Source organism: Dermatophagoides farinae, chromosome 8, assembly GCF_024713945.1.
Source record: "Dermatophagoides farinae isolate YC_2012a chromosome 8, ASM2471394v1, whole genome shotgun sequence".
NCBI classification, from domain to species: Eukaryota; Metazoa; Arthropoda; class Arachnida; order Sarcoptiformes; family Pyroglyphidae; genus Dermatophagoides; species Dermatophagoides farinae.
This window is the reverse complement of record NC_134684.1, coordinates 1,611,837-1,628,134: the sequence shown is the minus strand read 5'-3', so window position 1 is coordinate 1,628,134 and position 16,298 is coordinate 1,611,837. Positions and strand designations below refer to the sequence as shown.

The 16,298-nt window shown below is 29.1% G+C and overlaps 5 protein-coding genes across 7 annotated transcripts; 3 read left to right on the top strand and 2 right to left on the bottom strand.

Moving 5' to 3' along the window:
• Positions 1-70: 70 nt before the first annotated feature.
• Positions 71-7,078, bottom strand: LOC124496010 (uncharacterized). Of its 2 annotated transcripts, none has more exons than XM_075733495.1 (17): positions 6,693-7,078; positions 6,453-6,631; positions 6,183-6,372; positions 5,015-6,118; positions 4,628-4,944; positions 4,477-4,568; positions 3,600-4,413; positions 3,108-3,529; positions 2,658-2,920; positions 2,286-2,594; positions 1,994-2,216; positions 1,661-1,922; positions 1,285-1,596; positions 1,066-1,220; positions 742-963; positions 428-680; positions 71-357 (listed from the first exon to the last, which is right to left on the bottom strand). In XM_075733495.1, the coding sequence occupies exons 1-14, from the start codon at positions 6,826-6,828 to the stop codon at positions 1,068-1,070; spliced, it is 4,776 nt and encodes a 1,591-aa protein (XP_075589610.1). In that variant the 5' UTR covers positions 6,829-7,078; the 3' UTR covers positions 71-357; positions 428-680; positions 742-963; positions 1,066-1,067. The 2 variants fall into 2 exon arrangements, with proteins under 2 accessions (XP_075589610.1, XP_075589611.1); XM_075733496.1 differs by having other exon boundaries at positions 71-323.
• Positions 7,079-8,146: 1,068 nt separating this feature from the next.
• On the top strand, positions 8,147-10,040 carry LOC124496103 (uncharacterized). 2 transcript variants are annotated; one of them, XM_075733612.1, is made up of 4 exons: positions 8,177-8,788; positions 8,882-9,385; positions 9,491-9,833; positions 9,901-9,974. In XM_075733612.1, the coding sequence occupies exons 2-4, from the start codon at positions 8,966-8,968 to the stop codon at positions 9,948-9,950; spliced, it is 813 nt and encodes a 270-aa protein (XP_075589727.1). In that variant the 5' UTR covers positions 8,177-8,788; positions 8,882-8,965; the 3' UTR covers positions 9,951-9,974. The 2 variants fall into 2 exon arrangements, with proteins under 2 accessions (XP_075589726.1, XP_075589727.1); XM_075733611.1 differs by having other exon boundaries at positions 8,147-8,788; positions 9,491-10,040.
• Positions 10,041-10,467: 427 nt separating this feature from the next.
• Positions 10,468-12,288, top strand: LOC124496104 (cystinosin homolog). Its single transcript, XM_047059573.2, has 5 exons — positions 10,468-10,807; positions 10,873-11,055; positions 11,120-11,480; positions 11,549-11,837; positions 11,915-12,288. The coding sequence occupies exons 1-5, from the start codon at positions 10,608-10,610 to the stop codon at positions 12,184-12,186; spliced, it is 1,305 nt and encodes a 434-aa protein (XP_046915529.2). The 5' UTR covers positions 10,468-10,607; the 3' UTR covers positions 12,187-12,288.
• Positions 12,289-12,838: 550 nt separating this feature from the next.
• On the top strand, positions 12,839-14,074 carry LOC124496133 (uncharacterized). Its single transcript, XM_047059608.2, has 3 exons — positions 12,839-13,347; positions 13,421-13,561; positions 13,650-14,074. Exons 1-3 carry the CDS (start codon positions 13,108-13,110, stop codon positions 13,956-13,958), a joined length of 690 nt encoding a protein of 229 aa, XP_046915564.2. The 5' UTR covers positions 12,839-13,107; the 3' UTR covers positions 13,959-14,074.
• Positions 13,994-16,240, bottom strand: LOC124496131 (carboxypeptidase Q). The gene is made up of 4 exons (XM_047059606.2): positions 15,182-16,240; positions 15,026-15,077; positions 14,857-14,943; positions 13,994-14,799 (listed from the first exon to the last, which is right to left on the bottom strand). Exons 1-4 carry the CDS (start codon positions 15,812-15,814, stop codon positions 14,126-14,128), a joined length of 1,446 nt encoding a protein of 481 aa, XP_046915562.2. The 5' UTR covers positions 15,815-16,240; the 3' UTR covers positions 13,994-14,125.
• Between the last annotated feature and the right edge of the window lie 58 nt (positions 16,241-16,298).

Below are 16,298 nucleotides of genomic sequence, written 5' to 3'. Positions count from 1 at the left end.
TAAACCAGGTGTGCGAACACAAAAACCAAACGATATGATGATTTGAAAATAATGATAAAAATATTGGCAATTTTTATTGATAAATTATTGAATTTATTATATTTATAGGTAACAAAAATAAATTAGAAAATAATAATCAAAATCAATCATCGAATTTATTTGATTTAGAAATATGCAAAATTTGAACACTTGATCTATCAGTACGGGAATGATAATGTTGATTAATGATGGTATTTCGGCTTTCCGTTTGTCCATGATTCGTTTGCAACCTCGATGATGTGGATGATGATGATGATATCGATGATGTTGATGGCCGTATCAAACTATATAGTGTATCAATCAATGTATTATGATTGTCTATAAATTATTTGTATATGAACAAATTTTTTTTTTCATTATCAATCATCATATTTTTTGTATTACTTACCGTGAACGTATGAATAAAAATATAACACCAACAATCAATAATGCTGTCAGTATGGCCAATATAATTGTTGATATTTTGTAACCATTTTTGCCATCATCATCATCATTATCATTATTGTTATTATCGTTATCATTGTCCGATTTTTTTACATCACATTTTTCACCCATCCATCCTTCTTTACAAATACATGTTTCACGTTTTTGTGACATTGTATAATAACATTCACCATTATTACAATTCATTTTACAATGATCTATAGAGAAATAAAAAATCAAATGATGATTAAATGTTAATGAATCAATCAATCAAATTACCATCGCATGATGAATTCAATTTATTAAGTAAATATCCATTGTTACAAAGACAGAATGGCATCGGTGATTTCAGACCATCATCATCATTGACAATAATCGGTGAATCGAATACAAGTTTTGCTTGTAATTTTTGTTCAATATTTTGTATACTATGTCCATTCAACATTAAACAGGTGGCTTTCGAATCTTCACAATGATAGCCCAAATCTTTGCATGATTTCACTATTTTTTTTTTTTTTTTTATCATCAAGATGAACAAAATGAAATTATGTTAATTTTCAATAATTACAAAGTAAAATTCATTTTTTAAGAATTGATACATACATTTACATGCATGATATTGTTCCATCACTGGTGTTGGAAAATTTTTCATCAATTTTATAGCCATCACCACATTTACATTTAAAATCAGATCTATCTTTTGGATTGGATTCACAATATGAATTAGGAAAAAATGAACATGGATTCGATTGACAAAACTAGAATGAAATTTAGAAATGAAAATTAATTTAAATTTAGTATTCAAATAACATTTCAACTTACATCATATGGATCTGAATGTATTATCGAATCAGTTTTTCGTTCAATTGTGATTTGATTCTGTCCTTTTTTTGTTGATTTATATAGATAAACACATGAATCGTTTGATGATTTAGCAAATAATTGTGCCTTGTTAATGCAATTAATTTCTAATAATTTTTTAATCGCATCCGTTGTGATTGAAGAATCCCAGGTTGATAATACCGCTTTACATTCAAATGATTCATCACCATTTTCCGTACAAATTACACTTTCGATTGTCAATCTTTTAGAATCATATAGAATGCTCAAGATGTCTTTGAAAAACACTTCGGTCTAAATTAGATAATGAAAATTGAAATGAGAACTTATTTGAAAATATGATAAATTTTAGACTTACAATATCTTTGTTATTGATTTTTGTGAAAGTCATATCGATCGTGAAATAATTAAAATTACGTTTCGGTATACAACGTCTTTCCCATGAATCGAATAAATCGAAGCCAAAAATGCATCGACAATATTTGTTTGAATCAGTACTTGCATGATGATATCCATGTACAAATGGTTCATCTATATCCCAATCAGAATTATATTCAATCAAAGATCCAATTGCCAGATCAGAATGACATTCATAGAATTGTCCACCAAATGCTGAACAACTATTTTAAATAACGAATGATCATAATGTAATCAAATATAATTAAAAACTAACACAAACGGAAAAACTAACCTTCGAACCAATTTTGAATCACAAGGAGAAATACATTCAAAATTGCCAGGATCATTTTTATCATGAGCATATTTAATCATCATATCAGATGGACATGGTTTCCATCGACATTCACCATAGTGATTATCGAATTCTTTACCTTTTGGACATTGACATTCAAATTTACCATCATCGTTTATTCGAAAACTTTCACAACCAAGTATTTTATGAATTTTGTCATTGTCTATGTGATTATATAAAAAATCAAATGGTAATCTGAAAATGTTTCAATAATCATTGAATAAATTCTTACCATTATCTTCGCATTTTTTACTTGTTGCGTTGTAGTTGTAACCGAATCTACACATACAATTACCAACAAGGTCAAGGTATGGCATTTCTAATGTGTTCAGTGATTGTGGATCTTCGGGTAAACATTTGGCAAGTTTTTCACGGAAATTTTCAAGGATTTGGCATTTATTATCCGAATCAAGTTTATATTGACTGTTGAAACAAACACAATTGTGCTGGCCACTAGTCGAATTGAATACACATTTTTGATCACATTCCATATATAGATCACAAAATCGATCACTACATTGTGCATCTTTTCCGAAATTACCTATGAAATGATGAAATATTCATTTATCATCATGTTAATTTCATGACCTAAAAAAATTTATACCTTTTACATTGTAAAGATTTGATGGACAAACACAACGATATTGGTCATTCGGAAGTGGTTGACATTCGGCCAATCCATTTTCACATGGTTTTTCTGGTTGTTCTCTTTTTTCTTTCCGATGTAATGGATCACAGATATTGTATTCAACACATGAACCATTGATACGAATAAAATTTTCATTACATATACAGATTGGTTCGTTTTTATTATTATAAGCAAAATGTTCATTAATGGGACATTCTTTATCGACTGGTGTCAAACACCTAAATTGTTGGAAGAAATTCATTGAGAACAGATCAATTAAATTTTCATTAACAAATTGTACACTAAAATCATAAGACACAACTACCTAAACGCAGATATTTTTTCCAATAAGACTATTTATCAACATTTTTTTTTGTACAATACGCGTCTTATAGTCGCAATGTTTAGGGTAATTAGTATACTTACCATTTCATAAATCTAACCCACCGTTGTCCATTCGGACAAGAACATTCATATTGATCGGCGGAATTTTCACAAAGTCCAAAATTATGCTCGATACAATAAGTACTGCCATCATCCTTTATACAATAATCTATCAGTTCACAATCATTGCCAGAAGCATACTTGGCACATTTGCAACGATGAAATGGTTTAGGAGAAAAATGTCGTACACATTCTCCGTAATGTTGTTGTTTATGGCAAAAGCTTTGATCAATATTTTTATTAACACATGGGTCATTCAACGCTATTCCATTGATAGAAAAATCTAAATTCAAATCTTTCTTTTTCAGATTGTCTACTCTGAAAACAAATTGTATCTGAAATTTATCAATCGTTTGATTCATTCTTTTATAAATCAATGTATTCACTTGACTTGATTTCAATTCCTGTATTTAGATTATCAAAATGAAAAAAAACATTAAAAATTTTTTCAAACATTTTGTTTTTAAATTTTACCTTGAGTGAATAAGATTTCTGATCTTCGGAAGATGGTCGGAATTCAATGAAAACGTCACCATAATCAATCCAATTACCAATGAATTGGCGGAAAGCAAAATCAATCTGGAATGTATCGATCGCTATTATTCGATTTAGATTGATGAATTTACTTATCAACCGATTTTCAAAACTGGTCGTATCATTATGGTCAGCCGATGAGAAATTAATTCCAAATGATTTTTCGGTTTCATTAAAAAATATGTTATTTTCATCATGTGGGATAAAATATTCCTCCATTAAGTCATCAAGATTGAACGAATTTAGTGCCTCCGGCAATTTTGGATATTCAACTATAATATTGGTAATATATTCCAAGCCATCATACTGATCTGATGGTTCAAACCATAAGAATATGGAATCGACTTCTTCAGGATGTGCTGATAAGTGACTAGCACAAATCGATGATAAAGAGCTTGGTTTTGAATTAGAAAGACTACCATCTGAAATTTTTGAATTGAACGATAATGGTGAATATAATGCTGTTGACCAATCATGGCTGATGAAAAATCGACTGCCGTTGCCAAAATATATGAGTGAAATGCAAAAATTATTTTGATCATCAATTCTTTTGATTGCAATCGGATTTTTTACGGCTTTTTTGTTTATGCTCGGAAAATAAAATGTTTTCACTCCAAAATACTCGAATATTTTTCCATCTCCATATAAATTAATATGCAATAATTTTCGATCCAAAATGTTTGAACATCCGATTGTTGAATTACAATTGACATGTATATTTCGATAAATAGTTCTTAACATACATCTCTTGACACTGATTTTAAAATAAAACAATATGTCATTATAATAAAAATATTGAATCAATCATCGATATTACCTTTGATCGAATTCAAAATTTACTGGACAATAATTCAAATTATCAAATTTTCCATCAAACCAATGATATGTTGGACTTGTTGGTTTTGTTTCCTGTGTGATTGGTAAATGTTTTTTAGCGATTAATTGAATTTGATTTCAATCATACTGACTTTTCTATCCAATTTGCTAATTTGCATTGAAAAATCAGCTTTCTTATTATCATAAGTCGGATTTTGAAAATCGTAGAAAATGTTGAATGGTCCATTGATTTGTATATTATTCATATCACCTTTATAATTGCAGGCATTTTTTTCTTTTTTGAAATTGACTTTTTGTTTGAAAATTTTACCATCATAAAAAATAACTTGAATTGGAACATCGAAAGATTCAGTACAATTTGTTGAAGATGATTTAATTTGGAAAGACAAGTTTCTTTCTTGCGTTTCGTACGGTACTTTTTTCCAATCGTAGAATCCCAAAACACGATCTATTGTTTATCAATTAATAAATTGTAAATAAATTAATTGATCAAAATAAAATAATATAATAAAATAAACCTTGGTTTTCATCTTCTGCTATTGTATCTAATGCTGCTGCTGATGATTCTAATTTTAATTTCAAGTTCTTGGATTTAGAAGTTGGTTGGAAATTGAATTCTAGCCAATAATTTTCAAATAAATCCGAGGTTCGTGGATGCAAAAAATTTGAAAATTTTTCCATTTTTGATAAATTTACATCGTCGAATTCAATTGTAGAGACAGTGTTTTCTTCGTTATGAATTGAAACACTTTTAACAAGAATCTCATCCGATCCTGCAGCTGATAGTGAAACAGAAGGATATGCACGAAGATCAATGTATGGAATTGTGAGTGTATCATTTACTCCAGAAATTGTCTTAGTTTTATCATCAAATTTTACTTTTTCGTTAGGTTTCATTCTTTTTTTGATTTGTTCAAAAACTTTTTCTTCCATTGACAATATTTTTGATTTATCTTCAAATTGAAGCTTCGAATTGGTAGAATACCTTTTGATGATTGGTGATTTACTCAATGCATTTTGACTGAATGATTCTAGCTCATAAAATAGATTATCATTGGTGACATATTGAAAACAATTTGCCATTACATCACAGGCATAGATTTCGGTATTTTCATCGGCTTTTTTTCCCAACATTATGCTATAATCAAACAATGGGTGATTGTATATCCATTTATTATTATCGATTTCGTTTTTCGGTACAATCGGTTTAACATCTGGTTTGCCATCCTTAGTGAATGTTACAATAAATTTTGTTTCACCGGGTTCCACATTGATAGTGATCATAGTTCTACCGTTAGCATTCAATGCAAAATAATTTCCCAAACAAAATTTTGAAAGAGAAATAAGAGGAAGTTCAATGGCATGTTCATTTTCAAATGTAACACTGATATTCAGGAAGTTTTTTTTTAATAATTCTTGCTTTGGTTCCTGTTTTATTTCGATACACGTCTTGCCAAAATCATCCGGCTTGGAAATCAAATATTGTAATGTTGCAGTATGATCGTATGTTTCATTATATTCAAAATGATCAACAGAAATTTCATTGAATCCATCAAGTAATTCTTTGAAATTATCAGTCGGATTTTGACGTTTTGGTAAATCAATTTTTTCTCTATACACAACTATAATTAAAATATGGGATAAAAGTCTCAATAATTTGTCAATTTTAATAAAAATTCTATTTACCATCGATATTTTTGAAAAATATTCTTGCATCTGTATCCAATGCAACTAGTTCAATTTTTTTCCATTGATCATGTGATAATCTTTCCCATTTTGTTTCAGTGAATGTTTTTGTATTATTTGATAATAATATACATTTTTTCTTTGAATTTTCATGATATTGCCACCGTAAATCGTTATTTGGTTTCCAATACTATGAAAATAAAACAATGATTCATTCAATAGAATCAGATCAATATGACATATATGTGTGTGATTGATTGGTTCACTTACTGTGAATAAAATGGAATAATTTGAAATTTTTTCATTTAATGGCCATGATTCTTGATTCAGTTTTAATGTATCACGATTTTCAGAGATTTTATCGTAAACATAAAATTCCCCAGTTTCTTTTAGATTTTTACTTGGCCAATTATTATTTGATGCATCAGCAATTATCCAGCCAGTTGATTCTAATCGATTAAATGAACAATTAATTAATGATGATATATATGACATGTTGAATTTACTTACCAATCTTGAAATTTGATTCATCACTGGTCATACATGGAATAATTAACTGACTAGATGAAAAGATGGCAAAAAACCAAAATAATCGTAATTTATTGATCACAATCATTGTATGATTATTATTGTCTTTTTTTCGCATGATGAATTTTCTTTTTTTTTGTTGTTGCTGCTGTTTTTTTTTTTTTGATTTTGACTGACAATCCAATCAAAATTTCAATTGGACGAATAAAAAAAATATGAAAATGAAAATTAAATAATGAGATAATGTGTGGTTAAAACAACCAAACAAGACAAAAAATGAAATGAAAATGAAAATTGAATAGCCAAAATTTACAATGATCGTACTTTAAAAAAAAATCCAAATCTAAAATGTATATGGAATCTCAAGTGGATAGAACAGAAAAAAAAATTGTATTTAAAATCTGATAGCGATCAATGATAGTAAAGAGCAAAAAAAAAATCGATCCCCTTTTTTTTCTAATGTCATATCAAAACTTTGAAAAGGAAACAATCAAAATCGAAATCAATCAATCCATCCAAACCATCAATCCAAAAAAAAAACATATTCCATGGAAATATTTTTCATTTTTTTTTCTAATTTTCTTTCTTGAAAAACAGTCCATGAGAGCAAACAGGTAATGTCTGCGGCCACTTGACTATTTACCGGTTATGAATCAAAAATCCAAATTGTTGTTGGTAAATGCACATTCCAATGTTTGGATTGATTACTCAAAATAATCGTGATCTTTATTGTATGTATTGTGTTCATGTTGCTTAGCAAAATTTTGGTTTCAATTTTGAAACCAAAAAAAAAAAAAAAAAACTAAGGTAACACAGTCATAATTTCAAGTGGCTTTCAATGTGAACGTGCAATTGTATCCGCACTCCCATTCACTCACTCACATCTCTTTGACTATCGATTAATCATCGATGATGATGTACGAAAAAAAGAAACATTTAATTAAACGTGAATAGACACTATCTTTTCTTTTATTTTCTTTCAAAAAAAAAATCTAAATCAATGTCAATTATCATCATATTACGGAAATGTGTATGAATGCGAAAAACGCCCCCACCCCCCACACACACAATATTTACTCCAATATGTTTTAAACGGAAAAATCCGGTTCAAATAATAAAGATACAAAATATGTGGACATATGCAGTTAAATTAAATTAATCATTCATTCATTCACTTCAAATTGATAAAATTCGATGCTATGGAAATCAAGAAGAAATTGTTCATCGTTCATCATGATCATCATGATCATCATCATGATTATTTTACTACGACATGATGAATACATTCCTCATCTTTAGAAAAAATAAAATTAGAAAACAGAAACATTTGGAGATATATTCATTTCATCCATACCACTACGACGATATTTTTTTCGAATCTAAAATCATCTTATATGTGATAAATAAAATTTTTCTAAGGCGAAGAAAAAAAAACCACACTCCAAAAAAAAAAAAAAAACATAAACCAACAACAAACACATACACATGATAAACAAAACAAGAACGTCATATAATGATCCGTGCATCTAACCAAATCCAATCCATGATGATGTTATTTTGTATGTTAATCATAGAGATATTCCATCTCTGAAAAAAAATTGAAACAAAAAAGAATTTATTTGAAACTTTTAAATTCTGTTGTTTTTTTTTTGTTTGCAAATTGGAATCATCATGAATGTGAATATAAACATATCGATATCGATCGATTTTGTTCATGACTAATATATGCTCTATAATCTATGGATGGATGGATTGTATCACCACCATTTTCATATATGTTGCTAATGATGATAATCATTGATAATCAACCATCGACGCAAACACACACACACAGCCATTATTTTATTACATCTACATTGATTTTGAAATAAGTGTAAAATATTGAACAACAACAACAACAACAACAACAATCTACCGTTTACAATTCGATTCGTTATTTCATTCGTGGTAATCCATTTAATTCATCAAGCATCATCATCATCATCATCGAGCATCATCATCATCGTTCAAGGATGAAGATAAATTTGATTCGTATTGAAATATCTCGATACGTGAATTCTTGAATCTATTAATAAAAGGCAAGTTTCTTGATTGGAATAAATTATTCTATATAATAATGATGATGATGATGAAGATGTTGTTCATTCAATGGCTAATTCTGAAATTTTTAGGATTAAAGACAAACAACATATACATAATTTTTTTCGCCAGAAGAATAAATAATTTTCGATTATGATTTCGTTCATCACTGATGTATGGTTTTTACTGATGAATGTGTACATTTTGGATTCGAAAAATATAACAAAAAAAATAAAATGTTCATTCGACGACCAAAATTATCATCAGTAAATGTACATGGTGATCTTAAACAACAACATCATCATGAAAACATTGAATGTTTAACATTTCGAACAATTTCTAAACATTTCATTTTAATCAATGTGATAATATTCACCATGTTAAATTATTATTCTGGTAATCTATTGTTGATCAATGCAGCTAAATTAACATTACAACAACAACATTCAAAAATTGCCGAACATCGTTTGATAATGCAAGATCGTGCTATACTACACATAAATCTTATGAATACTGTTGGTCTTTGTCGTGATCCACGGCCATTAATTGTCTATCCACCTGCATCGACAAATAAAATTTTCTATCCACGTGGAACAGTGAGTATATGATGAACAATTTGAATAAGAATTTGTAACTCGCTAATAACTAATTTGATGATATAATATACAAATTATAAATAAAATTAAAAAAAAAATATTCAGATAATCCACCGTTGTACGGATCAAACAGGCTGTTGTCCAAATCCCGGTGAATTATGTAGACCAGAAACGGTGGAAAATGTGGAGAAAGTATTTTTCGTTAATTATTTTATGCTCGGACAACAAGTGTCCGCTGGTCAACGTATTGCACCACGTTTGAAAGCAATGAAAACAAATTTTACAACAATGACCGAAACGGTAACATTCGTCAATCATACATCATGTAAATGTATACGATTAGCACCGAATACGATTGAACATGATGATATACAATCAGTGATTAGCCGTCCATTGATTACAACGAATATTCCATTACAAACAAATTCAATTCTTTATCATCTAATTGGTTCATTATCCATTTTAGCGATCATAATAATATTGTTTTTCATCTATAAATTCATATGTATTCATAGTTCTAGACTTCGAAATGGTCAACTTGTTTAATGATAATATCATAACATAAAATGATCATGATATTTTTCGCGTACATTTTTTTTCTCTTGCCTTTAAATTTGTTATAATTATTGTAATAATAACCGATTATTAATTATACTCATACTACTGTGGTGAATTGAGATTTCAGGTGAGATAAAAGTACTTTTGTGTGTGTCTGTGTGATTAACATCTAATCAAATAATAAGTCTTGCTGCTGTTGCTGATGATGATGATTTATCACCATGGAAATCAGTTGATCCAACAATAATTTCGAAATTATTTTATGACCATGTCATCTTCAATAATCGATAACAAACAAATAAAAAAAATGTCATGAATTTAATTGCATCAATTTAGCTATATATATATTCATGAGAGAAAAGCATGTAAAAGAATTTATGACAACAGGTGTTGTTATCTAAGATATGGGGGGGGGGTTATCGCACGATAATTTTTTTTTTTTTTGGTTTGAATTAGTGCTAGATATACACTGTCCTCGATTTTTTTTCTCCCAACATGTGATTGGATTGTTTTACATCTATCTCATATGATGAGATTTTTTTTTTCGTTTTACAACTTTTAAAATGGAATGTATATCAAAGGTTTTGTTGCAAATAATAATGAATCAAAATTTATAATAAATAATAAATAAAGACAACAAATTGTGATCAGAATCCAGTGAATAATGTTGTTATCGATAAATTTTTTTGCCAAAATTCTTTGGTTATCATTATTGACCAATGTCATATTAGCCGATTCTTTAATTAACGATGATGATCTGAATTCTGGTGATAAACAACAATCAAAAAATAATAGTATTAAATCAGATCCGATTGATGTACAAATTTTAGCTGGTGAAACGTCTTCGTTTGATGTTTATTTAATGTAAGAATTTTTTCACAAACTTGATTCTTTTAATTTAATGATTCAACTTTTTTTTAAATCCGTAGTAATCCACCCGATAAACCGGTCGATGTTTCATTTGTTTGTGAACATTCACCATGTTCAACGTTTGATAATGAACTCAGTCCTATACGATTGAGTAGCGACAATTATCGAATACGAATCAATATAACGGCTGTACGTCCTGGTCATGATGTTATAGTTTTTGAATTCAACGATACAAGCATAAGGTATAGTTTTTTTTGTTTATACTTTCTATGGATTGATCGATTATCATTTAAAATTTCTTTCCAGTGATAAATTTGCCTTTACTCGTGTACGAGTTGGTCGTGGTCAATTCTGGACCATACTTAGCCTATTTTGGGGTTGGGGATATTTTTTCATTTGGTCATTATCATTTTGGCCACAAAATGTAACAAATTTTAAACGAAAAAGTGTCATTGGTCTTAGTTTCGATTATACTATTTTACATTTCACCGGTTTCATCTATTATTCTATATTCAATTGTGGCCTTTATTTCTCATCGGTTATACAAGATCAATATGAGCTAAAATTTCCACGAAGTGAAATTCCTGTTGAATTGAATGATGTTGTATATGGATTACATGCCGCTTTTACTACATCCATTACATTCATACAATGTTTCATTTATGAGGTTTGTATTGATTTTAAATGTTTTTTTCTGATTGTTTTTCTGATAAATTTTTGTCTTTATTCATATAGAAAGGAAATCAACGTTTTGCTTTAGTATCGAAATTATATCAGGCAATCGTATGGACCGTTGGTATCATATTAATCATTTTGGTCGGATTCAACGTAATCAATTGGCTAACATGGATATATTATTTTTCATATGTTAAATTAAGTGTAACTTCATTGAAATATTTACCACAAGTTTATTTTAATTTTCGTCGAAAATCAACTGCTGGTTGGACTATATGGATGATTTGGTTGGATATAACAGGTGGTTCATTTTCAATGTTACAAATGTTAACTATAGCATATAATTATGGTATGATGATGATTAATCGAATGAAATGAATCAATTTTAATACAAATTAATACATTTTATTACATTCATCCATTTAGATGATTGGCGTACATTATTGGGTAATCTACCAAAATTTGGTCTTGGTCTTGCATCGGTTGTATATGATCTAATCTTTCTAATACAACATTATATTCTTTATAGAAATTCTACACCATCGTCGTCTGATTCATCGTTGGAAAAATGTTCAAATATTAAAACATCGACACCGACATTGAATAGTAATCTTTGTAATAATGATAATGATGATTCAACAGCGATTATTGTCATCGAATCAAAACCATCGGCTAACATATCGATCAACACTAGTTAGTTTCATTTCAAATTTTGATAGGCCATTTGTGTGTGTGTGTGTAAATAAAAAAATTGTGAATTTTTTTAAAATTCAATAAAAATGAAATTTTTTCCCCCCCATCTAATGCATGTATGTTTAGACCAATTATCACAAGGAATCGATGTAATGATGATCAACCAATCAATCAATCAATTAATAATTGATAATCTGAAGTGTTTTTTTTCTAATGATGTTTATCAAAAAAAAAAAAAAAATCGAAATTAATACAATAAATAAATTGTACTTTCAACTCTCTCTCTCTCTCACCACACCCTTTTGTTATATGCAGATCAATTTCCAATAAATTGAGATTAGATCACAATATATATATAAATGGTCCATGGACATATTAATCAATAAATCAATGAAATCGTGAATTAAATTTCAACATTGATACTAATAATTGATGATAACTTTTGTGGTTCTAGATTTTTCTTTAGATTATTTTCAAATTGAATTGGTAAAAAAAACTGATCAATTGTCTTTTATAGATTTAGCAATGTGTAAATACTTGGATTTCAATCATTGTTGTTGTTGTTGTTGTCATCGTTGCTATATATTCGTATTCACGGCATTTAATTACATTATGATGATATATCAGTAAAATAATTTAATGAAAAGTACGCATCATCATCATCATCATTAATAATCGATTACTGTGATGATTTGTAATAATCCCCAAAAAAGGATTACCGACTATAGATTATCAATGCCAGAAGCACTTTATTGTTTTTTTTTATGATACCATTTTCAAGATAGTTGTTGCAATAATTGATTTTCAGGAAGAAAATATAAATCCATATAAATCTACGTCGATTGCTGTATATATGATTCATATTTGAATTTTGAATGAAAATAATTTGAAATCTGAAAATCATTTGTATTTTTTTTTCGTTGAAAATGAAATTCTACAACATTTTGACCGTCGCTACTATTGTCATTTTAGTGGCTTTTTTCGATAATGTTCATGCCGATTCACAAGCACAAGAACAATGTCGCCAATTACATCATGTTGATATTGATCCATCTGGTACAAAATTTCTTAATAATAATTGCCGTTTAAATTGTAATATTCATGGACAAATTTATGGCCACAATATAAATGAAGGTCGTACTTGTATGATTGGCCAAACTAATTATGTAAGTGTCCAGTGTATTATTCATAATAATTTGTCGATAATAATGATAACCAAAAAAAATTGAATAAATCCAGGTTTGTCAAAATGGTGAATGTGTTGGCCATAATCGACAACATGTTGGCCATATTGATATCGAATTGATTTCGGCATCATTATATGAAAAAGCCAATGCATATGCTACTGTTTGTATAATGAATAATTCATTGCCCATATCGGTAAGTTTAAAATTTAATTTATATTCTATTTGATTCGAATTATATGGAAATTAATAATTCGCGTTTTTCTTATTCCTTCATTCAAAAGCTTCCCATACAAGATCGACGAAACTGTGTCTCATGTTCGACACATGTGAAAGAAAATACCAACTATCCAGTATGGAATGAAGTATGTGTCGGTTCCAGTAATTATTTATTTGTCAGTGATTCACGTGTTACAACTGAAGTATGGGATCATCATGGTTCTAATAACAATGTTTTCTTGGGTGGTGTCACATTAACCATCGATCAATTGGTCAATCATGGTGATAATCATCGTCAAATTAATTTGGCTATGGCTGGTGGCCATAATCCAGGACAATTAAGCACCCGTATTACTTGGACACAGCGTACTTGATTATGAAAAATTTAATTGAATTGCAAAATGCAAAATGCAAAATTTCAAAATTTTTATTTTTATTTTTTCAAATTAAGAATAAAAACAAAATAATAAAAAATCATTCATAAACAAAACGATAGATGACACTATAGATAAATAAAATGTAGATGTTTTTTTTTTCTTAATTATCGAGGTAAACGATCATCAAGCATAGCTAATGCATAAGAAATAGATGTCCAAAGTGCCTGACATTTATCCAGATCATCTGATTGTTCGACGGTCATTGTATCACCTTGGGTATGATGAAAATAGAAATATTTATCATTGGCCGTATCAAGACTACTGATTGGTACACCGTTTTCATAGAATGCTTGTACATCGGAACCTTCGGTCGATATTGTCAATGTTGTTGCATTGATTGGATGCATCAATTGTAAAATTTCCCATAATGTACATTGTGATGTACTATTTCTACCCGAAAATGTAATACCTTTCGGTGTGAATGTTCCAATATCCGATTCCATAGCAAGTACATAATTTTTCAATTCATTTTGATGTTTTTTTACATAATCATAAACACCAATCAAACCGAATTCTTCACCGGTCCAAAGAATCGATCTCATTGTTCGTTTAGGTCGTAGACCAAGTTGTTTAATCACCGATAATGCACGCCAAGAAATGAATGAACCAGCACCATCATCTAGAGCACCTTGACCAACATCCCAAGAATCAATATGGCCACTGACCAATACAATTTCATCTGGATATTGTTCACCACGTATATCGCTAACTGTATTACGTGAAATGCCTTGCTCTTTTTCATTACGATTTTCCGAATAAATTTGAACAATCACTTCCTCTAATAAAAACGGCAAAGAAAATTAATCAAATAGCAAAGCATATATAATTCATTTACCATTTCGATCTGAGAAACGTTGAAATAGATCTGCATCTTCGGCAGTTATGCTGATGGCTGGAATTCTCGTTACATTCACATCGTATGCTATATGTTTGAATAGTGAAACAACAGCAAAAAATTGGTTAATTTTGTTTTTCCCCATTTTCTTGTTCATTTTCACACTTACTTTGCATTCCAGTGTGTGGAGAATCAATCGAAAATGGTGTCAATGACCTTATCTTCATTTAGTATAATAAGCAATAATTAATTAAGAAAATTATGCAAAAAAAATAGAATGAATTAGAAAAACTGAATTCAATTCGAATGAATGAAAACCACCTACCATAGCTGCGACGGCACCGAATTCAGCTGCACGACTTGCACCACTATGTCGATATATAGCCTGTTTACCATATGATTCATAATGAAAATTATAGACAACTATTTTACCCGGTATCAATCGAGATTTTTGTTCAAGTTCGGTAAAATTTCGTACAACAACAATTGGTGCTTCAATTGTTTGACCATTCGTGCCTTCACTATAGCCAAGACCGAGAATATTTAATTTTTTCTCTCTTGGTTTAATCATACGAGCCCATTCATTACCACGTGTCCATCGTGGAACTTGTACCGATTCTCCATGAACATTATCATGACCTTCTTGTCGTAATAAATCAATCATATAATCAATAGAATCTTCAAGATTTTTTGTTCCAGTCAATCGTGAACCAAAACGATCAACAAATTCTGCTAATTGTCGATAAGTTCGGCCAGATTCATTTACACTCATTACATGATCAATGATACGTTGTACATCACTGGCTAATTGTTGAATTTGTGGTCGATATCGTGTTTGAAATAGATGATTTTGTTCACATCCATCACCATTGAATATGAATGTTGTATCTGAATTAGAATCAGTTGCTGTTGCTACGACAATTGTAGCCCATATGGTACAAATAGAATAAAATCGCATTGTGCATGTGTGTATGTTTGAATGAATGAAAATTTTAGAATGTTTTCAATTCTGATCCAATGCAATCGTTTTTAAATCATATCAAATTGAGAAAAAAAAAGAAAAAGAGAAAAACAGCTGCTTTTTAAACAAACAAAAATATCAAGATAATTTTTGTTAACTTTGATTATTATGGCATTGAATATATATAAATGAACAAGAAGAAAAAGAAAAAATCCAAAGTTCAAAGTTTCAAATTGGTCACATAATATCTACAGATTTTTTTTTCGGTACAAATTTTGTGTTGTTTTTTTTTTAATTCTGATTCTGATTATTGAAGCAATTTTTTTTGTCCGTTTTTTATTTTTTTTTTTGCATCATAATTCGAAAACAACAAATGATGAGTGAGCGAAATTTTTTTTTCTTCAAATTTTTCAAATCGAATATATTGTTGAATAAGCATTTGTGTGTGTGTAATTTGGATAGATTCAATGATGATACCATA